The following is a 25,230-nucleotide window of genomic DNA, read 5'->3' as shown; positions in this document are numbered from 1 at the left end:
CATGCAGGCTGCTCATTAACAGAGGGCAGTGAACAATAGCTTGTTTTGTCCGACCTGCAGTCCAAATTAGAAAGACAATCACTTAACTATCACGTTAGTCAATATAAGGCAGCAACTCCTCACATTTAAGATGCTAGAACCATTAAATATTAAAAGTAAGGGATTATCAAAGTGTTCACCCATTCATTTTCTGCTGATCTGATACTTGCGGCTCTTGGGTGGACTCTCCTAATGTCTGCCTTCATACCGTCATGTATGCAGAGGATGATTGTCCCAAAGATCTGTGAGATCATTCTCTAAATGTGAGGTCTTTTAAATAAGATCAGGAGACTTTCAAGGCGGATCATCTGGAATGAATATGTGAGGTATTGAATAGCAGCATAAATTGTGGCAAACCTTAATATTTCATGAAATACCAAACTCATCAGAACTGTTGATCACGATAAAGAGACAAAGCTCATCACCTGCGCCCATAGCCTCCCGGTAGCTCTAGTTCATGTTTAATGTGTTTACAGGTTAAAAAAACCAGAAATAACACTTGAAGCTAAATCTAAGAGACGCCTTGATTGTCTGATTTAACCAGTTTGACTTTCTCCTGGACCCGGAGTGTCGTGACTGATGCTCGGGTGCCGTGTCACATGATGTCAACAGACGGAGCTGAACATAAAATTCTTCTGCTCGGATTCACCCAAAAAGTCAAATTTATGTAAATGTCAACCATGAATGTGACTCCTGACTGTGCTGCTTCATGAGCTGAGTGTCTACATCTACTACATCCTACAACTGTAGCAGAGCTAAGACAAAACCAAGAGCACCCCCCTGTGTGCTTACTCAGTCATTACATCGAGACCGGAAGCTTTTGTTGAATTATTCAATTTAAGGAGAGGATACAACACCTTGAATAACAGTGGGCATCTAAAAGTTGTATAAGTGCAGAAGATCAAAATAATTAAAATATATGGCTGTTGGTTGTCTATGATTACAGTATTTTACTGTAGGAACAGTAATACTGTGAAACACAGCATGTTAATGCAAAGGATTTGGGGAAATTATTCGACTGTAAATGCATTTGCAGTAACACTTTTTTTTTAAACCTTTTTGAAGATTTAACTCACGTATATTGTTTCTCATCTCTGCGTCGTGTACGTTGTGTGTTCCTATATTTAGTTGTAAAATAAATACATATGAACTGAAACGTAAGGATTGTAACTGTCTGTTCATATTCATCAACATGAATCCCATTACACTATGACTGTATGAGTATAATTGTTAAACCTTGTTTTCATGGACGGCCGAATGGTGCGTCACTTTAAATGTTGCTGCTGTAAGGTACTGTGGGGCGGCATTATCTGCTTTCCTTTCGTAAAGGAAGGTCCAGCACCTTTCCTTAGCGTTTAGTGAAGTCGTACAGCTCTTATCATGGCGGCCACTTAAATACTTCCGGGTCATTTCACTCAGTTTGGAACCTTCCTAAGCAAAAAGGACTATTTGACCCGAGGCCGAGCCTAATTGAGTCTCAGTCCCGTGATTCTTTGCAGTGACATTGCCTTGCCCATCATCTATCCCCATTCGACCCTGCTTTCATCCCCTCGTGCTCGGGACCTGGGAATGTGGCAACATAGCAACAAAAAGCTGTCAGATGGGGAACAGAATTTGTCGTTGCAATGTCACCGTGTTCCCAGATCTCAGCTTCGGTGAGTACAATGTTACCATAACTGATAGCAATGACACCACTGATTCACCAACAGTAAACAGACACACATTTTAATTTGTCTTCAAAGAGATACAGGAAAGAACAGTCTTTCATCATAGGAAAATAAGAAAAAGAGCCCGCAGAGCAGAGTTGCTGTACACAGACGCACTTTCTTGATGTCGCAAACAGAGACTGAACAGAGCTGTTATCGGGAAACGACGATCATCTGTCCGTCCTTGTGACGGCTTCAACATATCAGTTATCAGTTATTAACCTGTACAGAAACATGTTAGTGATTAAAAACAGTAAGGGTAGAATGAACATTTAGAGGATATCTCATCAGAGGGGCTCAGAGTTAAACAAGGTAGGCAGATAAACATAAACGGATTGTCTTTTGCTGACTTAATGTCTTTTCTGGTCATGCTCTCGGCATCTACCAGGGAAACAAAGGCCCGCTCACATCAGCCACTTGTCCTTCTCCTTGTTGAAGTTCTCGGCCCACTGGCGCGTGAGCTCCAAGTAGTGGTCCGGCAGGTTAGGTTGGTAGTCTAGGTACAAACGGGTCACTGTTTTCTTGGGTACAGCCTTCTCTATCTGCGTGCCTTCGTGCCATTGGTTAAAGGAAGTGATGGTGACGATTTCTGGTCTGACAGACAAAGCCGCCTGCAGGGACGTGTCGTAGTAACGTCCGTTAACCCGGTTCCTGGTGTTATGGTTGTTCCACGGCCGAACAGCTGTGTCCACGTACCCTGGACCAACGCTGGGAATAAATAGAAGATTGTTTCCATCGCAGAACGCCTTGATGACGTTCCAGTTCTGGTGGGACGAGCCAAAGGAGAAGCCGTTGGAGGCAAAGTAGGTGTAGATGCCATCAAAGCCGCTGGCCAGGATGTCGTGTTTGTGGCGCTCTTCCACAATGAGGGCGACGAAGACGCCGTCGTAAGGTGTGCCCCTGATGCTGTGGGAGCCTTTGATTGTCAGGAGCTCCGCCCAGGACTCCGGTGGCATCAGGTAGGAGTCATAGACGTAAAACAGAGGCAGGACTCGCCCTGTGCTGGATCTGAATCTGTAGAAGGCGCCGTGCTCTCCATACCTGAGAAACACGAGAGAGGGAGGATTTCAACCTCTTGCAATATGCATGGAAAAACAATGTTTAACTACCAGTAACACCTCTCATCAAATTAAGTGATGCTAAAATGTAGCACCTTTAATAAAGCTAAGATTGTCTAACATTCAGAAAATATTTATTCTTTACTGAAACCATCATTTCTTTTTCTGTCCCTCCACTTTTTGTGTTATTTCATACAGAAGGCCAGCACAGTAGGTTTGCGAAAATTCTGGCAGCAAAATAAAGTCCAGAAATCAGATTCAACTGGAGGCTCTCGAGGCTGGGCTTTGATTTGACTCCAGTCTCGTATCATTATGAACATGGCATCGCTTGGACTCTTTATTCTGGTTTCCACTCACAGCGTGAGATCGTGAGCTTCTTTTGTTTGTTTTTTAATCAGACTACTACTGAATGTATTATTGGATAAAACACCATCTAATTAGCTTCGCAGCCTTTCCCCATGTCTCCGTCTTAAAGCTAACATATTTTACACGTTGCTTGAGTTCTGGGAAAAGCTGAATACCATCAAATGTTATGAGTCAGGCTCCCTTTTGACAGTATAGCAAAAGCTAGTATAGCAAAAGCTATACTGCAGATCCATTACAGCCGGACCACAGGGGAGACATCTATTTTTAACAACCTGTTCTTCAGCTTCCCTTCTCAGGCTTCACGTTTCACCACATGGCTAGACTTCCAACGTCAGATATGGAAATCAGAGCCGCACCCTTCGGTCAGTGAAAGGAAACACAACGGGCACAGAGGAGAGTGGAAGCATAGATAAACAACTCACTTGTCAATAATGTATTTGATGTTGTCATGCATGCTCTGGTCCGTCCGTCCTTTGTATGGCTGCATGTGAAAGGCCACCTGTGCAAACCACATGTGAACACAGATGTTAACAGAAAGATCATGAAAGCGCAACATCAACACACAAACACCTGAAAAATAAGGGGTTATGCAGTGAATTTCAAACTGAGCACTCAGTTGTTCTTTATTCCAGTGTATTATTTGTTTTGATGGACAGCCAATATGACTGCAACATTTAATTAGTTTGACCTACAGGCCTGTCGTGGTCGTCCCTGTTGCCGGTGTAACACAGTGTTCGGGCACTGAGAGGCGAAGTCTCAGCGAGAGACAAATAACTTCTTCATCCCGTTTGAATTGTGCCATGAATTACACACGTGGTGTTTGTCAATTTAAAAGATCCTTTTGCGAGTCGAGAAAGACGTGGTTTTGTCGTAGGTTTGTCGTGGTACCGTTTAGTTTTGTGCGAGAAACACTCAGTGAACTGCGTCTCTACCAGCACCAACATGGCTGAAAAAAAGTATTAAAAGAGTTGGGAAATCACAAAAAGTCTGGCCATGTTGAGACCGCAGCTACACAAAAGTAGAGTCAGTCGGCTCCACGAGAGCTAGCTCATGGGATCGGCTCTACAAGGTTTTGGGTGTGCAGTCTTTCTCATTACGTATTTTACGTCAACAGTTTTACGTCAACTGTGACTTTCTTGACTTGTAAAATTGTCTTTTTAATTGACAAACATCATATGTGTAATTCATGGCAAAATCCAAATGGGATCAAAGAATTGTTTGCCTCTGGCTTTTGACTACCGCAGGTCATTTTTCTGAAGAAAGGGCCCGTGGTGGTCCACCAGAAAGGGAGGGACTTATCAGCACCAATGTTCATCAAATAAAAAAGACTTTAATTAGTAATATGCTAATCGTGTTTTACGGAAAGTGTCGACTCCGTACAGCAGCAGAGTCGCAGCACAGAGTAACAGGAGTGACGAGAGTAAAGAGAGTCGAGAGAGAGGAGTTGGGAGTTTGTTTAGAAGCCATTGCTTGTTCACGAATGTTCACTGAACATAAAGAGGTAAAAAAGCACATTTCTTTCTCATTCCTGATTCTTCTGTTATTCTACACGGGCATGATTGACAACATTTTGACCACAAACAAACCTGGACAAGACACATGATTGACAACTGTTTGACTACAAAGTAAATCATTACATGTTGTCAATCATGTCAATATGGAAAGAATGAAGAACTGGGAACAAGAGAGATGGCAGTGTTCTGGTGCGTTGGTTTTCTTTTGTGCTGATAATTATTGCCCAGCGCCTACAAAGACTTTATGGATGAGTGTGTGCCTCTGGATGATTGACAGGCATTAAATAGCCTTTAAACAGAGTTCACCTGCAGTCAAAATAAAACACTGTTTTAAGCTTTTGTGAAGTGTCAATATTTCAGGACTGACTCATTTGACATCTTATTAGGAACTGCTGCTTCTTTAGATTAGTATTATTCAAGGATTAAGGCTTTGTTCCGGCCCCGAAATCTAAATCCTTTACAGCATTAGTTCACAAATGACTTTAACTCTGTCACAACACATTGCTTTAAGGGCTTAAAGACACAACAAAACAACACATTCGTTGTTTCTCTGTTAATTCTTCAACTATCTTTTGTAATGTCCCAAAAAGTATTTTTCAGTTTCTTTCCAGCTAAATTTGAATACAAACAATCTTCCCCGTCAAAAAACATGGTGCTCCCATTACCCACAATGCAACCCGGCTGCCACTTTTGGTTTGGGTAATACTGGCTGATATGGCCTTATTAAGAAACAAACAAAACAAAAATGCAACAGAATGACTTGGTAATGTTTAGGCAACAAGAGTACTTTCACATAGGACACAAACAGCTGTCTGCTGGGTGAAGTTCATTTTAAACTAATTTGTGATACGTCAGAAGCAAACGTAATCCACGACAAAAAATGTTTCCCCCCGAAACCTAATTCACAATGCGGTTTTGTTGTATGGGAACGTCATTTTCGGGACACAGGGCTGCACCAATGGTGTAGAAATAATCGGCCTTTTGGAAAGGCACCTTGCTGTAAGAGTCATCAGTCATTAAAGAGAAAACAGGCGGTCAAACGGTGTCCTTTTTCTCTCGTACAAAGATAGGAGGCGACAGAAGAGGGAGCTAAGTTTAGCCCTGCAGGATGCTGAGGATCTCTTGATAAGGGAGCTGAGAGGAGGAGGAGAGAACAAGAGAAGCAGATGCTCACCATCCCCACAGGCGCGTCCCGTATTGTCGTCTCATCTGTCATCACATTCAGGTGAAACAGGATGACATCTACTCCACTGACCCAAGAGTCTCAGAAAGCCTTTTTAGCTACTTCTCAGTAATAATTCAAGCTTCAGAGAGTATCTCTTTTTTTTAGATTCAAGTCATCCGGAGGGAATTTTAGTTCATGTACAGCTGAGATATAAAAAAGAAGTAAATGAAATAAAACCCTAAAACTGGAGGCATGAGCCTGATTTGACAGGAAACACTGTGTCATGTTCTTCCTGAGCTGAAAGCTGAGTGACTGATGGCCTCTGTCATCCAGGAACAACTGTGGTACGCTTGTTTGCTTCAGTCACAAAAGGGGGAGAAAAGGGTCTACTGCAGCTCAGCGAACACTAAAGCATTGACAGAGCCACGAACACTGAGCGCACAACGCCCACTCCATCTTTCAAAAGAGGCTGCAAGGTCTTCTTAAACAGTTTCCATGGTAACGCGGCGGTGTTTGGCGAACAGGCTCGTGTTTGTCAGCCGCCTCGACCGGTTGGAAATCATGAAAGGCCAGCGAGGTAAGACGCCGCTCAATCTGTTCCTGGCTCGGCTGTATGAAACCACGGATGGATGCGGATGAAAAAGTGCTTTGTTTGCTCGGATCCCCCTCGAGTTGTGCGACGCCGACAGACTCTCGTATTTACATTCCAGGCCTCAGGTGTGTCGACGCTACCGCGACACACAACCACTCCTGGAGTGTTTCACCCAATGTTTGGCTTTTTCTTCGGATGATGACAAACACTAACCCGGGGCGATGATGTTATATCATCATGTGCGTGTGTGCGGCTGGAACCGAACCAGACTGAACCAAAACAGTAAAGTCGTGGCCCAAAAAATGAAAACAATGAGCCCACAGACGCTAAAAAGCTCTGTAGAGCTGAGAGGAGTTGGCCGATAATTCTCTTTTTGTTACGGAAAACAACACCTTTTCACATTGCACATAATCCGTTGACATCAAACATGTTGATCGGTGCAGCTTTTAATGTTTTTATTTGCGAGACTTGATGGTGATGAAAATAAAAGGAAGAAAGGGATGATCAGTTCATTCAAAATATTCAAATCCCATCTATGTTCTGACAAAACTGCAATTATCCTTAAAACAAGAGAGCTTACTTTTTTTTAGTGAGAGGTTTGTTGTAGTTAAAAGATGGTACTTTTCTGCTGTGGTTTTATTTGATCTCTGCTTGTTTTCTGCTATAGCACCCTGACATTTCACTGGGCAAACAGGGTCAATCTATGCTTAATTAGTGAGGATGGAGTGCTGGAGGGGATTATAGATCAGCCTGTCTCTCATATGTGCTGGTCTCAACGGATATCTGTGACACCGGTGGTCCGCTTCGGATAGAATTAGGAACAACAGTGCCTCATCACACCTCATTTTGCATTTGAATAATAACAGAGGATCTCCTCCTGTGTCAAAAGCACCGTAACGAACAACATACAGTATATGGCATGTGGGCAGAGAAAACACACACATGGCTGCTCACAAACACTGTGACTTCAGCCTGTGTTTCGTCAGCGGCAGCTCTGTTGCACTGAAACACTGGAGCATTAGCCCTCGGGTCAGCTGTGAGACACACACTGTTGTGTAAGTGCGACTGAGACAGAGAGAGACACAGTTCTCCGTCTAAGACTTCCATATAAGGAGCATTAAAGTAGACCGAGGGGAAGCTATTCTGTCCCCTTAATGCTGAATGCTGTGCTCAGCTTGTTTTGCCACCGCCGTCTCAAGCACCTTCAGCATCTTAGGGCTTTACGGTATCAGACCCACGAAGTGCTAAAGACTTCGTTCGATGGGGTGGAGCTTTGAAAAAGACAATCTACCCTAAAGCCCTTCAAATTTTAAAAACAGCTATTTGGCTCGAATAGAAAGGCGTCTGAAAGCAGAACACTTTCATCTCTCTACAACCTCCGTATTACTGTAAATGTCAGGTATTATTAAGGTCTGAGCATCACAAGTGGAGATGCCACTGGGCCCCACTGGTTAGGCACCCATTTCTTCACTGTCGGGAGCCTCGGTGTACCAGAATGCAATGCAGCTGCAAGACATTTTCAATAAAGGGCATGACACACTTTTTCTCAAGTGGAAACAAAATGCGGTTTTAAGGACCCGTCACACCAGCATTCAAAAGCAAAATCCAATCTTTTAAAGTTCAACTTTCATGATGAATGCTAAATACTCACATCTGCATTGTTAACCATTAGCAAATGCCTTAACTGTGCTGACTTTTGAGGCAACAAAGAGCTGGAGAATCCAAAACAGGGTCATAGCTATTAGCTGTGTTGCACCATGCACTTTTACATGACCTTGCTCTGCTGGAGTATAAAGTGCAGACAGTAATGAAACAGGAGTAAATGGATGAAGCCCTCAAAAGTTTGAAATATACTTGTCACACTCGGTTAAAAAAAACAAAACCTCAGCTTTAACATTTAACTGCCACTAGCAAGTCATTCATTCAGTAAATCATCAGAAAGGAAAAAAACATACCGGTTGTCTCACCAGTTACCTTGATGCTGTGCCTGTGGGCGGCGTCCATGACAGCGGGAACCAGGTCCTCGGTGGGCTCCCCGTGGTCGTCTGCCAACCCGGGGGGGTACCAGGACAACACCAGCACCCCTACAACACCACAGCATGGGGAGGAAGTCTGCTCTGAGTACAGTCAGGGAGGTTAAAGCACCGCTTTGTTGGGGGATTCAGGAACATGCTGGAAATGTCAACTTCTGGGATGTGGCGTTAAAAAGTAAATCATGACTTTCAGCCAGTGTTCCTCATTGATATTGACAAAAAAGTTTAATAAAATAACCGAAACTCACTATATTTTTTAGAGTTATTATTATGCAATATGATAAATTATGAAGAATTTATATAGTTCTGCTTGTATTTGAGAACTTTGGGCGTCTAGGCAATAACCAAATCAACAATAAAAGCTATGGCAACTTTATTTAGACTATTGTTGATGAGTGAGTTGGGGGCGTTGGGTGGACCGGCTATACAGCCCTGGAGGTCCACAAAAAGGGAAACATGTATAGAGCCATGCAGTGTTGCAAGAATTACCTGCTGCAGCCGCCTCTATCTGGGCCATGTGCGACTCCAGCACCGTTGGGTCCCTGGAGCTGTAGGGTCCCAGCTCAGGGTAAAAACTTGAGGCGATATCATCTGGAGGTGTGTGCTTTCCTTGGGCATGACTGGCAGCGATCTTGGGGTCCCAGTGTGGCACCAGCACGTGATCCCAGTGGATGTACTTGTTGTCCATGCCGGGAGAGCCGTACCACAGGTAGTAGAATATGTGCACGTCGTAGAAAATGCTGTAATCTCGGTCCGACTTGGTGAAAACCACCTTAGTGTCACTGCTGCCCATGTGGAACTGGCCCGGCGACACCACCACCGCCGCCGCCACCGCGTCTTTCACGTCCAGCCGCCTCCTGTCGGATCGCTCCCCGATGAAGTCCATGCCCGGGGCCAGGTCCGAGAAGCCGTCGCTGGGCTTCAGCGTCCTGAGCCCCATCATGGCCCCGAAAATGAAGAGCGTGAAGAGGAAAAGTGCCACGAGAGCTTTCCTGCGGAGCCGAGTCATTGTCGCTGTCCGTGGTGCTGCAGACGAACAAGCCAGTAGCGCGGGTTTCCTTCCTCTCACCGCCAGCTACAGCTCACCAATGCAGTCATCGTGTTTCAGCAGGTACAAATAAAAAGCGTTCAGTCACTGCAGAGGCTGGCGCATAATCGAGCCTGTTAAACGCACGACAAGCAACGCAATCTCATTTCTCTTCCATCATCACGACCTGTAGGCATCTCGCACTATAACGCTTCAATACATCGCCCCCATGTTCGCCTTCTCGCCGCCGCGATGCGCACCTCGGGTTTTATTTTGCTCCATCCTTTTCTCTTCCGAGATAAAAGTGAGAAATCGATTTTTTTATTATTATTATCAGTCTACAGTTCCATCTAAAGAAAACAGAAGGGGTCACAGTGGAGGATTCTGTAAAGCTCTAACAAAGCAAGTACCTTTGTATTCCGTCCAATGGCTTCTGTCTCTCATCTCTTCATGTTCATCCCATCTTCATCACAAGGGATCGCATCTGCGTCTTGTTTTTGTTTGTTCTGTTGCTGGAACCAGCCCCAGCATGGGAGGAACACTGTTGTTATTACTGAATGTTCCTGTCAGACGAGAGAGTGAAACATTTGTTTTTGTGGTGCGAAGCAAGGAGGGAGGGTGGGATTAACCCCGACCGGAAATACGGGTATGAGGGGTGATTAATGCCACAGGAGAAGCAGGAGGCGGAGCTCGCGCGTGTCTGTTGGGATTCATCTCTTACGAGCATTTCTGTGTGGCCCACGAGAGTGTGTCAAAATGATACAATGCCAGTTTTAGTAGTACAGCAACCGAAACAACTGAATTGTAGCCTTTTAATACATGTATCAAGTGTTGAAAATGGGCGGGATCAAATTCTATTACGCTATAATCTGGTAAAACCATGGTTTTACTTGTCCACGTTATGAACAAAAAAAATAAATTGGTAGTGCAGCCTCATCTTTTATTCACTGCACAGAAGGTTACAGCTAAACATGCAAAATGTGAAATTTGCCTGCAGGGAAGCATACAAATCAGCATATGTCTCAGAACCTTGGGGTCTGTTTCCCCTATAATTAGTACCCAAAATAACTTAATTAATTCAGGACACTTCTGAAGAAAGTACAAGGAGATAATAGATCCAGTGTGTTTTGATTTTCATATAATGATGAGACACTTAATGAGTCATGACACTACAACGAGTAACAACCTGTGACTTTGTTGTTAATGAAGCTTTTCTTTCACCTCTGTGACACTAAGGACCCCTCAGATGCTCCTGTGACTTTGAGTGAACGACAACCATTACTTATAACCTTAAGGACTTCAAATCCATTTTCTTCTTTTAGGCCTTTTCTATACAGCTATATATATATATATATATATATATATATATATATATATAGATATAGATATAGATATAATATATAGGCCATTTCATTATCTCATAGAAAGAAATACATCATGTACTTTTCTGTTATATAACAAAGAAACGCTGTGCTATTAAGCACTATAGCAACTGGAGCTCAATCTCTGTCGACGCTGCAAAACATACCTTTAATTCATGTTTGTGTGGTGATCTAAAGGCAGTCTTTCTTTGGATTATGTTTGAACCTTTTTTTTTATTCTTGGTCTAGGAGAATACATGCTTAAGGTGACATCTAGTGGCAAAGATAAAGTAGTGCTTTCTAGAACACTCGTGATTGTGGGTGTATTAGTGCACTACGGATGGCCATTATCTCCCAACAGTCTTTGAGAGTGGAGTATTATCCATGTCCACATGTCACCCATTTATCTAGAGATGAATAGATTACACAGGAGAGACCCTGTGTTGCTCTGACATGGATGTTTTTTTGCATAAAGAAAAATCACTTATCAAATATAATAAAGTGAGAAAAAACTAAGAGGAAAAAATAAAGATGAGAAAGACGAGAAAACATACAGTCACCCACACAGTCCCAGCCATCAATCTCGCGGCTTTGCAATTTATACAGGACAATTAAGTGGTCCATTGTGTATATATCAACAGGCACAGTCTATCCTTTAAATCAATTGAGTTATAAGTTGAATTACATATGACACAACCATCATTTCTAAAAGGAATAGGTTGTGAAAAGAGGTTGACCACGAATTAATATATACTTTATGTTACCCCTTGTCTTAACCCTTATGTTTCCTTGTGTTCCCCACTCCTCACACGTCTTCCATGACCCCGTTTTCCCTCTGTGTGTGTGTGTGTGTGTGTGTGTGTGTTCTCTCTCACTGGTTCATGGGTCCCTACACGGCTGCCATCAATCTGCTCGTCAGCTCTCTGCTCACCTGGCTGCAATCAACACATCACCTCCTGCAGATCTACCCCGACACCTCTCCCATTCAGGGCCATACTGTTGCTTCTACACGACTATGGTAGTCAGCTGCTTCTGGCTTCTCCACTCTTTCTGAGTAACTGCCTTTTCTCTTGTGCTTCAGGTTCACCTCGTTTAACCTCGGCCTTGCCCACGTCACTCTCCCTCTTCCAGCCTGGTCTGCACTCCTTCACCGTCCCCCATTGATTACCTAAATAAATCTTCTCGCCTTCACCAATCTGTAGTCTGTGTATGGCGTCATTGTTCATCAGCACAATGCTTGGAAGACAGGTGCATCCCAATGACATCTGATAATATCATTTCATTTATTATTGTAATAATTGGTGGTTGTCGCCATTAAGTTAAGAGATTGGTTTGCCATTATCTTTTCCAATTAATCTATGCTTAATCCATATCCGTGCTTAAATAACATATATACATTTGACATGGCCACTATACCTACAGTATATGCAATTTATTTTTTACATATCTTTTATCTTTTTGTAGAAATAAGAGAATATGACAGTGAGCCACTCCAAGGTGTCCTATAGATTTGCATGGAAAATTGTCCATTATCAATAATCAGCTTCATGCCAAATCTTTCAAAGGAAATTCAATGGCTTCAGGCATTTATCAACAATGGTTCTTTCCTAAAAATGTAAATGATTTATCCTGTGAAGACTTTGTCGTTCGGCATAACATTGCAGAAAATGTCACAAAAGGAAACGTTTGTTTTGTTGGTGGAGCCGTTAGTGCTGAAACTAACCTAACTACCCGTTGTGTGACGAAGGCTATTTATGAGGATTTACATGTATTGTCATCTCATGCATGGCCCTGTCACCATACGCTTTTATGAACCTTTTGCATCAAACACTAAGAATGGAGCTTTCTTTATTTTCCCCTCAACGTAATGTAAAATATTAACCCTCCTTGAAACTCCTTGAGATATTCTATACTTTTCTTATTGTCACAAAAAAATAAAACACAAATAAGAACAAAGCCAACAATGACTTGTTTGTGTACCCAAATCCTGATATATCTAATTCCTCAGTGCCATAGAGCTCCATTATTGTCCTAAAACTATTAAAATCACATTAATGAGCCACACTGTTGCACTGAACATGTTCTTTCATCACCATGAACACACACACACACACACTGTAGTTTACTTCCCACACACAACGTCCTGCTGCAGCAAATGTGGATTAATCCACCGCTGAAAATAGTCCACAGCAAATGCAGTATTTCCTCAAAATGTTCCTTTTTTCCCTTTAAGTTTTAAGTGTATGATAAAAAAACAAATTGACATTGGTGCCATCTGGTGGTGTCAGAAGGGACACTGAAAGAGAGAATGCATGTTCCCTCAGATCTGAGATAAATGAGCTGACGGCAACACATAGACTGCACACATTTCCATCAGAATTGTTTGAATTTATGCCATCGGTCATTTGAAATATGCTGTAAACACATAAAAATCACACACATTGTAGCTTTGCAAATGTCCTCCACATTGACATATGATGAAAATGAATCTGTTTTCTGTTTCACTTGATAGTAGATTCAACCAAAGTAACAATGCCCCTAAAAAAATCTGGTCATACTCCTTTAACGGACAGGTTCCTTTGTCAAAGAAGGCTTCAGCCTGTCATTGCTGCCCCGAGGTGGCCCGCGGCAGCCTCTCCTACCTAGAGGCTCGTTGTGGGAGGGATATCTGTCACAACATGGCAGCACGTTATAGATTTGTTATCGATCAGGTTTATTGATTGATTTCCCTCTGGAGGAGGGGTGAAAGGTGAGCTGACAGGCTTCCCGTGGGGCTGCTGCTTATTTCCCCCCTCTGCAACACACAGGGGCTCACACAGTCATTTAAATCTTACAGCATTACATTCACAGCATAAATACTGCAGCGTCTTAGCGGTACTTTTATATGTATTCAAATACTTTCACTGTCTGTTAGTGAGAGGCAACTTTGTGTGTGTGTGTGTGTGTGTGTTGATTCAGCGATGGCTGTTGAACAAGCGCGTGCCAAGGCTTTGTTCCCACAAGCCCCTCTGGGTGACCCCGGTCACCTTAGGGTGGCCTGTTTTGTGGTGCAGCAGCCGCTGGGCCTTTCCATTTCCATGGCGACTTTCAGAGCGCCTCTGGACTATTAGACTAACGCATGAATGGAGGTAGTCATTTGTTTTCATCAGGCAACACCTCGCACACACGCAAAATGTGCAGACAATAAGATGCATTTCTTTCCACAGGAAAGTCAGAAAAACTGCCGACTTCAGCTCATTATCTCTTCACATATTTTATTCCTGATGTGTGTGTATGTGTGTGTGGGTGTGTGTGTCATTACAGGAAGTTCCATGACTCAGAGGTGATAAGATCAGGTTTGTGGTGCTGTACAGCAACTTGAGAGCGACCAATTATTTATTAATGAATGTGGGGGAATGACTCCAATGGGCCACTGTATGTTTTTCAACAAGCTTGTAACAGGTGGATGTGAATCACCTCAGCGGAGACAATGCAAGAAGCTTCATTTCATCAGCAACAAATCCATCCGGATCATCTACAGAACATTCAGGACCAAAGTTTCCTCGAAGATGGCAGCTGGGTGACAAATATGTCGAATACTTCACTACACTCATTTGTCTGTGTATTTGAGAACCCTCTTTAAAACTCCTTATATTGTAAGCTCTGAAACTACATTCATGTAGTACATGACTCCTTAATCTAAATATGAATTTCAAACATGAATATTTCACTAATTCATCAATGATCAATTTAAAGTGTTATTTGGGGTTCTCAAAAGGCCCAAAATAAAACCCTTAAAATGTAGCTGACTTTAATTGATACATGACTTCCCACTACATTTACAGAAGAAATGTGTTATTCAAGGTATTTATTTATTTATTAAGGCTTTTTTAATGGGCTTCCCGCAGGAATTCACGTATTTTTTAAGGATTAGGAACCCCTTTAGATTTACAAAAATAGCATTAAAAAAACCTAAAAACCATTCCTCAAAAATAAAAAATAAAAGATTCCCAACTAGGTCCAAATTCAGTTACGCAATCAACGCATAATTCAATGGCTGGCAATATATTATGGGTGTTTAATGGACTATCTGCACGGTTTAAGGTTTTCTTTAAAAACACCTTCAAATTGACAAAAGTCACGCCTGAATTTTCACCAGGTGTAAAAGAACACATGGCTTTCATTTTAGTTATAAAAAGCCCTTCAAACTTAAAATATTACAAACCATTAATGTATTCATTCATCACAGTATATTATTATAAAAATGTATATAAGTAAGGCATCATTGTAGGTCTTACGTATTACAATTACATGCATTGCATTTATGAAGTACAACATTTTGTGTGGGTTGTGCAGGAATCAGAAGCTTCTCCCAAAATCTCTAAAATCTCATTGTATATTTCGAACAGGCTAACCTATTTTTTGGCTTGTTCTTATATTTCCTGTGCTTATATTGCCACATCATTTGTAAATAGTATACCTTGAGATAAAAATGTGGATTAGATTTATGAAAATGGAATGGAAACACCATCTTTTAATCTGAACAGTAGCTGCAAAATGCTTTGCAGATGGATTTTATTATATGTGTGTGTGTGTGTGTGTGTGTGTGTGTGTGTGTGTGTGTGTGTGTGTGTGTGTGTGTGAGTGTGTGTGTGTGTGTGTGTGTGTGTGTGTGTGTGTGTGTGTGTGTGTGTGTGTGTGTGTGTAAGAGTGCGATGGAGGGTGGCAGTGGGCGGGGTAATATCTTTCTAGGCCCTAGGGTGCAACACTAAGCTGAATCGTCCAAAGCCCTGATTGGTCATTTTGTCAATTGTTTTGCCTCCCTATCTTATTGAACATGTGTGATTTATCTGCGACTGGAAATCACGTGGACTTGACCGAAAAGGTGGTTGTGTGTGTGTGTGTGTGTGTGTGTGTGTGTGTGTGTGTGTGTGTGTGGTGGGGGTTACTGGAGGTAGGAGGGTCAAGGGGGTTTCTGCATATTGTGCAAGAAGGGAGCAGGCAGAAGGCATTCGTTCTCCTGGAGGATTACACACACTGACACACGCACACACAATCATCACGGAGAGAACGTGCACGGATGTCAAGCATGCATTTAACTCATTCCGTCTGATATTTTGTGGGCCGGAGCTGTTTTCTGCAGGAGGCCGAGGAAACCTCCCACCATGGCAGAAGGTATGGATGCTCTGATGGAAGGAAGGAGGATGAATAGAACGGAGATGAAAGGGGAAGCTTTTCTTCGTCTTGCATTGTCTTCTTCTTTCCTTTCTAAAGGGGACTGTCTATTCAGAAACATCTCTCCAGAAGTGCTGCCAAGACTTGGTGACTAGGGTGGGGGTGGGGGTATGCGTGTTCTAATGTGGAGGTGGAATGGAGGTATAAGAAGTGGACAGCAGCTCGGTGCTCTTTAAAGCAGCAGAGAGCGGCGGGATGGGCTCTGCTTCCAATCCGAGTTTCACAGGTAGACCACAAACAAACGTTTACTGAGAAATCCAGCTTTTAATTAATGTTGTTTGGAAATTAATTTCTCTCTTTGTTTGAGAAGCCTTGGAGAAATAGAAACAGCTGGATTGTAATAATTCGCTTCCATAAAGAAATGGCTTTTTACGAATTTTAATGTTGTCAGAGAAGAAGGAAGATACATTTTATTTCGAAGGTCTGTTGGTGAGTATAGATACGTGCACGTGCATCGAGGCTTATTTAAAAATATTTAGACATTTTATATATTGTTTTCTGTTATTGTAAAACGAGTGAGAATATTCACAATATATATAAATATTGTATTAGATTAGATTAGATTAGATATATACTTTATTCATCCCCAAGGGGAAATTTGTCAAATGATATCATACAGCGATCAAAATACTATCAGCATCGTTACTTTTGACTGAAACAACTATACTTGATTAATGATTGGTGGATGGTGGATTTCCTCATATTTTTAAAGGCTACTCTGTTTGGTTCCATGTCAGTAGTGGGTTAATCACCCCCAGTTCATCATGTGTTAGCAATTGTGGGTGTAGTAATAAAGTTGAACAAGAAAAGTAAAATAAAGGCGAAGAAATCGACTGGAAATAATCGATTACATCCTTTTTTATGCATTATGTGGGCAATGTTTGAAAAATATGTTGTAATAGTAAAATGTTTTTGGGACTTTTACTCGGTCAACACATTTGAATATGGCGTATGGGCTTCGGGAAATCGTGTTAAGCCTTTGACCATTGTTTTCTGACATTTTATGGACTTGTTCATTAATAATTGTGTAAAAAACCTGCAGACTAATTGATATGAAAATGAACATTAGCTGCAGCCGTATTACAACGCATCTCCCATCGTAATCATCTGAGAACATTGTTGCTGTGTTGTTTTCTCGGGCCATTACGCAACACGTCAGACGCACGCGGCCCTTCTTGGGTTTCACTTTGCTGCCGTTTATCAGGCTTTCTGACCAACAATCTCTGTATTTTCTGTGCAGCAGCGGGCTGTCCGCGGAGCGAGGAGGAGGACGCGGGTCTGTCCCGGGGCAGCGGCGTGTGCAAGTGGTTCAACCTGCGGATGGGCTTCGGCTTCCTGTCCATGAGCAACAGGGACGGAGCTCCTCTGGAGGACCCGCTGGACGTGTTCGTCCACCAGGTGAGACGCTGCTGCTGCTGCGTGTCACATCTCACGTGTCACACATTTCAGGTTTATTTCATAATTGGCTAAACCACCTTATATTCAGATTTTCCTGAGAATAACCAGAAAAGCTGGGCCCTGAAGTGGTGCTCAGACATTCAAAATAACATTTTCACATTATGATAAGGTACCATCATGTAATAACAAGATACTGACAACAAGACATTTCATGTAATAACAAGATATTTTGACGTTATACCAAGATTTTCACCTAATAACAATATTCTAATGTTTTAACAAGATATTGTTGTGTTATAATAAGGTATTTTCATGTTATAACAAGGTATTTTCATGGTAACTAACATTCTCTGGTTACAGTTTCTTAAATGCGAATATGTACTGCTTTTCTTTTGTTTTGGAAACTGCACTTCAGTGTCATCTTTCTGGATTTAAGTCAGGAATTATCACGCAAAATCAGCTCATAAGAAGAGTGTAAGACACGTGATGTGTTTTTGTGTAAAATTACCTGGAGATTAACACATCTTAAAGTCGGCCATGCCCGACTAAATGCTGCCACTCCCCCGCTCCCTTCACCTCCCAGACGGATATCTGCTGTGGAACCTCAAAGGTGTTGAGCTCAAACATTTCTATTTAAAAGGGGTTAGAGGCTAAAGCAGATATAACAATAAGGCTCATTCTTCTCCCCATCCAGCCCTGCTTCCTGTTATAAAGTCATGAAAGCATCAGGGAGCCCACCCAAACCTAAGTTTCAGTCCCACCTCCCATGTGGAGCCTTTTGGTCGAGACCTCTCCTCGGGTTACTTGCCCCTGTGTTGCTGTAAATCATCCGATGAAAGAGAGGGGATAAGGGCCCTTCACATGCTTGTTTTGGGCCTCAGTGAATCGTTGATGTGCCGAGGTTTATTCTAGTGGGAGACTGTTGTCTGGTTTTGTTGTTATGAGCACTTAAGTATTGTAAGCCAAATTTGAACAAATCCCATTAAGGTAGATTGGTAGTTTGTGATCAATTTTCTAAGTCAAAATGTATGGCCAACTTATTGGTAACACAGCATGTTTGAAGCAAATGATACATGCAGAAACTAAAAGACAAAGCTTAAGGCCTTAGTTGAAGTTATTCTGATATAACCGTCCCTCCCAGCATATTTAAAAACTACAATTTGACCTAACTGAGGCTTATACTGCTTGTTTTGAGCAGAAATAGACGTTTTTTTACATTGATATGCCAAGAAGAATCCATGTGTACAGTGCAAAAAACAAGATTTAATTTCCTTTTTAACTGCTCGTGTTAAATATCCAGTTCTTCTGTTTTTTTCCAAATTTATTTATTCATTTTTTAATTACAATTTCTTCCGTGTAGTTTTTTTATCCTCAGGAAACACAGCAGATGTATAAAAGAAAAAATAAAGACATATTGTCCTCTGAGCTGAAAGCAGCTTTGGTCTAATTCCCATGTAAAGTGCAGTCAGCAGAGCCTTTCACAGCTGTGGTCATCATACTGATCAGCAGGTTTACATTCTATATTTCCTCCAGCTCTTCCAGCAGCAGCTTTAATGTGTATTAAGCAACAAATGACCATTAAGGCTCATTGCTGGTCGGCTTGTGGCTGCTGCATACTACTACAGACTACTTTCATTGCTCGGTGGTGGATGGATATATGCTAGAAAATGTTTTCTTCCTTTAATGGCGTTTTTTTTTTTATCGATTTGCTTTTGTGTTCTTAAGCTCTATAATGTTTCGAGCCTTCTCTGCCACCACCCTGCTGCTGACTTTGTTTGATTTACATTGGATTTCTGGGAAGTGCAGCGCAGGAATACCACAGCAGTGAGTGCTTTGCACCAAGGTGGAACCAGAATGGGAAATAATCTCAGGACGAGCACAAAACTGTTCAGGAAAATTGAGACTTCCATTTGAAAATACCGCACGAAAACATGAACTACATTAATATGTGAGCTCAAAATTGACAGAGCAATATAGCAACATAGCAGCAGGTCATACTGAGACAACAAAGGAAGTGATGTTTACATTAAAACTGTATTTACTTAGAGACATTGTTTTATGGAGTTTGAATATATTTGATGTTACATTCAAATTCAAGAAGAGGAAGTCATATTACTGCTGGTGTTTGGCATGTTCACTGTGTGGTAGTTCATCCTTCCCTCTATTTACCACTACAATTGGAAAGCTTTGGAGGTTGGGTTGGAGACGCGCGAGGGGAGGAGGGGTGTTTGAAAGCATTGATGTTTAAACAGGGCCGTCAACAGGATTGGATTTTTACGAGAGAGCTGAGGATTCGGACAGCGGCTACACGTTTCTATTAATGCAACATTTAAGTGTGTGGTCAGTTTAAGTAAGCTGCTTCTTTGTCTTGTAAGGACCAAAACCTGAATTTCTTTTAAGATTAAATATCACCTCTATCCCCTAAATAAATGTATTTATATTTAAACTGCCCAACAAGTTAACTTATAACTTGCAAAAAAACTGCCAAATGGCGAACAAAAAGCTGCATCAGTACAGGTAAACTATAAGTAAATGATGACAAAATAAATGTACGAGCCTGCTTGTACCTGTCGTCATATAGAAGGGAGAGGCCCAATAATCAGAGAAATGGATGGACAATGGGGCACACTTTGGGACAGTCCATCTACAAAGGCATTCATGGTGCTGCACTTGATTTTACGTGCAAAACTTGAAAGAAGTAGTTGTGTGAAGAATGAAAAGGAGAGCATGTGAGAAGTTAAACAATGCCTACTTTCTCATCTCAGCACACCTGCGCTCCCAATTCTGACATGAGAGCTTTGATTCCAGTTATTCATAGTTGTTTATGAGGTTCAGGAGTTGACTTAAATCCCTTGTATACTCATCCACCCTATGGGCTCTATAGGTCGTTTAACTCTGACCCTCTCCCTCTCTCTCGTTGACAGAGCAAACTGCACATGGAGGGCTTCCGCAGCCTCAGAGAAGGCGAGGCTGTTGAGTTCACCTTTAAGAAATCATCTAAAGGGCTGGAGTCTCTCCGGGTTTCCGGGCCCAACGGAGCTCCATGTCTGGGCAGCGAGAGGAGACCGAAGAGTGCCCAGAAACGACGTTCCAAGGGTGATAGGTAAGTCCAGTCTATGCATATGGTACCAAAACACGTCAACGTTTTGAGAACTATGCTTGCTTTGTACTGTCTACATTACACTATGCCGCACATCATTTAGAACTTTAGAACTGTTTTCCCCCTGCTTTCAATCTTTATGCTAAGCTAGGCTAACCAGGTCCTGACGCAAGTGCCAAAATAGTGGTATCAATCTTCCCATCACACTCTCAGAAAGAGAGCAAATAACCAAAATGTCTCAAAATATTCAGGTTGCTTCTTTAATGAGACAGGATGTCCCAAAATGACACGCAGGATTCAGCAAAGACAGAGATTACTCAGAAATACTTCAAAGTTCATAATCTTGAGCTGAAAGTTATGCTAAATAAAAAACAAAGAAAGTATCTTGCTGGCTAAACGTCGTCTCTTTGAGCAGCAGCAGGCTGAGCTGGATCAATAGATTGTTTGACCTCTCAGCGCTCCGTCTTTTGGCTTCTGTGCCGGCCACAGGGTAGCTTCATCAGTTCAAAGTTTATTCCTTTATTACAAAACACTAATTCATTTCACGAACCTGCAAATGAACTCTACTGGAGGAAACTGTCATTTATTTGCAATTGCTCTGTTTGTCTTTGAAGCATGTTTGGGTAATTAAGATCCAGCGAGGCTATTAATTTGATAGCATCTTTTAGATTAGAGCATATTAATTATGGCTGGCAGTGATAAAATGAATCCCACATCCTCCTATCTTTCAATACCTCTCGGATTTGATTGCATTCAGACGTTCCTACTTTCTTCTTTTCACTGGTTCCAAAACACAAATGTGTCAGTTAAAGCTTATAGTTTGATTTGCAGATTGTAGGCCTTAAGATCCAACAAGGTTATTAATGCGATAGCATCTTTTATAGTTGAACTTCATTAGTAAGCAGTGATGAAAATAATCCCAACAACTTCCTGTCCTTAAATACCCGCTATAGGTTTGATTGCATTCACATGTTTCCTCTTTTCTCCCAAACATAAATGTAGTATTCAGCAGAGGAAAGAATCCTATCCATTTAATTGATAACAGATGTAGGTGCCTGGGAGAGGTCAGAGGTCACCATTGCCATAGCAACAATGGGATGTGGTGTGCAAATGAGGTGGAGGGGAGGGTGGGAGGAGGGGGTCAGGGTTCAGAGGTCACAGTTGTATTGAAACAAAGGAGCTCCCTCTCCCGCCCTCGTGGCCACGCTGATCAATACTGAGCCCTGATGGGGGGCAGGGAGGAGGGGGGAGGAGAGGAAGGAAGTGGTGGTTAGCTGTGAGATGGTGCAGGGCTCGGTCTGGGTCTCATCACTCTGTATCACCGACTGACTTTAAAAGACACACCGACAACGAATGTATCTACTGACAAGTATTGTGTGCATCAAAGCTTGATATATCTTCTTCCTCTGTGCAATAGAGCTTGATTCCTGTATAAAAACTATTAATAACCTGTCAACTTCATGTAAAAGACCCATCTTCTTCATGGGTTTGTTTTCCTCTGGTTTTGCCACATGACAGAAACGTCATCAACACGCCCATTTACTTGCTGTGAATTCTCTGGATAATGAACAGCTCTATTCACAACCAATGGGACACAACACAGACTTTGCACTAAGAAGCTGGCAGTGTAAATTTCGTTTGATGTTCGGTTCGAATGATCTGGACATTTGCGCTCTCACATACACCTCCTGTGGGTAATGTCCAGATAGATTCGGGGTAGCAGTGCGTGTGTGAAAAGGGGCTAGAGTTAGCTGGTGAACATAGTGGAGCGTTTAGCAGCAAAAAACACAGTTATTTCTCATATTAGTGGAACAGCCAATAGTTTGCTAATGCGTGAATGAATGCAGCGTTAAAGATTTAAGTATTGTTAGTCATGGTCTTAATGGGATTTGTTGACAAAAGAGAAGCAGAAGAGACAAGAGAAGAGGATATCAGAGCATTATAAGTACACTAGGAGGTGATATTTTGATTTACCTGTATAGTACATCAGATATAATCATTTTTACTAACAGTTTCCACAGTTTCAGTTTGTTGAAGTTACACTTCTGTCCATGCTGCTGTCCAAAGGTTGCTGTAGCGTGTTATATTAAATGTGCTCAGTTTCCATGTATTTCTGCACAAGTATTAAAGCAATATAAAGAGACATGAAACTTGCCTGAGACATACTTTGTCACAGTGTAATGCCCCTTGCTCTGTTTGCTTTTAATTACTTGTTCATCTGCAGATGGAGAGCAAAAGGGGAAAAGCCAGGGCCTGTAGTAAAACCAGATTGTCCGCAAAAAAAATCAATGGGTTTTGCTCCTTTATTTAAGTGGCCAGTGTCTCTTTGTGTCACACGACACAGTACTTGAGCCTCACTCGCCTTACTTATCCTGCCTTAATGAATTCACCAACAGGATTTCACTTAGCTGCTGATCATTAGCTTTCTCAGCATTGATTTACTGATAACAATACACATCAAGATGGTTGCAGGAGTGTTGGGTTTAATCATAGCAGCTTGTTGTGTGTGGAGATTCATACATGCTTTGACCTGCCGAATTATGGCCGGATGGTCATTTTATGTTATCATCTGCTGACTTTCAGTGTCATCCTAATGTGTGAATATGATCATATCTTGTTTTTGTCTAAGAAATGTGTCTTTAAACTGCAATTAGAAATGAGTGAGTGCCTTTTACACACCGGACAGAAAAAGCACAGGTGCAATTAATCACGTTAATGATGGCTCTGTTACTTGAGGTGCCTCGGTGAAGATGAGCAGACACTGTGCAGATTTCAGCCCCAAATTGGTCGCACACGACTCATTTTAGTAGTTGAGACTTTTTGCCCGATCAGCTGTTTTATGCAGATTGAGGATCGCAACGTCGTATTATCTGTTTGAGCTCCACGCTGCCGAACAATTGATCCGTACAGTGTGAGCAATAAAGTTGCAGATTCTGGCCGTGCAGCTCGGCCGATTAAAAACTTGAGTGTGACCCACCAGTTGAGAATCACTGATTTAAGACATGTAAAATAATTTGCTTTGAACAATAATTCGTATTTGATATGGATTCTTCACAAAAAGTTCAGTTAAATAGTTCACCTTCTTAACATTAAAAAATCCAGTTCAGGTGTTCAACTGAGATTTCAGGTGAGCACAGATACACTTCCCCCTGCAGCAGGTGAATGTGAACACAAACTCTGCACGTACGTCATCCTGCACAGTGGAGCTCAAAGATCACAGTGAAGGAACAAGTGCCAAGCTCCACCTTTTTTTAATCTTGATTGGTATAGAACAATAAAGCCAGTTTGAAGTTTGGTTGTCAAAATATCTCTTATACAATCCCTTGAGGCACGAAGATCAATTTGGCCAAATCCCTTAGCAGCTGCCCACCTCTGGTACTGCAGGTAATGTGGATGCATGGAGACAGAGGGATCTGAAACCAATGTTGGGGTGTGCTGCCCTCTCATGGTGGGATTTAATCACTTCACTGCAGATGGAATTTTATTATTTTTGTTCAGATTCAAAATCCGCTACTTGTCATAGCTATTACATGCATAATTGAAATAATACAAATAAATGATTATTAATTGATTACAATGTGCGTTCAATGTAATCTTACAGTATTCTTGGAACTAATATTTAACATTTAACATCCAGTAAAATCCTTTTTGTTTACAGTTTTTCTCAACAGCTTAAGCCTGTTGCAGTTCTTGACCTCTATTCACAGTAACACCTTAATATGAGTAAAATGTCAAACAGAAATGACAAGAAACGTATTTCTGGAGAATAATGACGTTAATTCATCAAATTAAACCCCTCTGAGGTCATTTCCTGTCTTCTGTTCATTTTAGATGCTACAACTGTGGAGGACCCGGCCACCATGCCAAAGAGTGTCAGCTGCCCCCTCAGCCCAAAAAGTGCCATTTTTGTCAGAGTGTTTCCCACATGGTGGCCAGCTGTCCGGTCAAAGCACAGCAGCAGCAGCAGCAGCAGCAGCTGCAGCATTCGTCTCCAGGCTCTCAGGGAACCGCACAGAGGGACGAGGAAGAGGAGCAGAGCCAGGACTTCGTCTCTGAAAAGTCTGAGTGAGCGATCGAGGGAAACTGCGAGGTTTTTCACTGGAACACTGCTTATAGAAAGAGCTACCTCAGGTTATATTTATTGAGCGGCAAAGTAGGAGTCATCACTGTGTTGCTGATGTGATGCGTTGTTCAATAGAGCGCTGGCAGACATGTCCACTTTGACAACTTTTACTTTTCTTTCTACGTTGTTTTTCTGCCTCGGATAAGTGTTTTAGCTTTAGAATGAAACAATCAGACTTACTTACAAAATACTAAAATCTTGCTGCTTTACAACTCTCTGATATGTGGGTTTGGTTTGCAGGTCAAGTGACACCACAGAGTATTAGGGTCGCCGACCGCGAGGGGAATAAAAATCGTATAATTTTGAGAAGTCAAAAATATAAAAGTCACAAATAGCGTGAAAAGTTGTAGCAAACATCTCGTAGTAATACTTAACATTTTTTTCCCATATGTAATATGACAAATATTACATTACCATTACACTTCTTTTTTTTTTCTCGTAAAAATAAGCCATTTTCTTTTCAAAATGATGACTTAATTCTTCTTACAACATAAGTAAAATATAATTCTCAAAAAAAAGCATCCCCAATACTTT

At 41.8% G+C, this 25,230-nt stretch overlaps 2 protein-coding genes across 2 annotated transcripts; one reads left to right on the top strand and one right to left on the bottom strand.

Moving 5' to 3' along the window:
- Positions 1 to 1,748: 1,748 nt before the first annotated feature.
- Positions 1,749 to 10,073, bottom strand: maneal (mannosidase endo-alpha like). Its single transcript, XM_076112912.1, has 4 exons — positions 8,963 to 10,073; positions 8,415 to 8,524; positions 3,592 to 3,668; positions 1,749 to 2,786 (listed from the first exon to the last, which is right to left on the bottom strand). The coding sequence occupies exons 1-4, from the start codon at positions 9,480 to 9,482 to the stop codon at positions 2,150 to 2,152; spliced, it is 1,344 nt and encodes a 447-aa protein (XP_075969027.1). The 5' UTR covers positions 9,483 to 10,073; the 3' UTR covers positions 1,749 to 2,149.
- Positions 10,074 to 16,270: 6,197 nt separating this feature from the next.
- Positions 16,271 to 24,642, top strand: LOC142971947 (protein lin-28 homolog A-like). Its single transcript, XM_076112701.1, has 4 exons — positions 16,271 to 16,301; positions 17,316 to 17,473; positions 20,398 to 20,576; positions 24,405 to 24,642. Exons 1-4 carry the CDS (start codon positions 16,271 to 16,273, stop codon positions 24,640 to 24,642), a joined length of 606 nt encoding a protein of 201 aa, XP_075968816.1.
- The last annotated feature ends 588 nt before the right edge of the window (positions 24,643 to 25,230 follow it).

Source organism: Anarhichas minor, unplaced genomic scaffold (genome assembly GCF_050575085.1).
Source record: "Anarhichas minor isolate MPS153535 unplaced genomic scaffold, ASM5057508v1 ptg000051l, whole genome shotgun sequence".
Taxonomy (NCBI): domain Eukaryota; kingdom Metazoa; phylum Chordata; class Actinopteri; order Perciformes; family Anarhichadidae; genus Anarhichas; species Anarhichas minor.
Note: the sequence above shows the minus strand (reverse complement) of the source record. Positions and strands in the feature narration are given on the sequence as shown.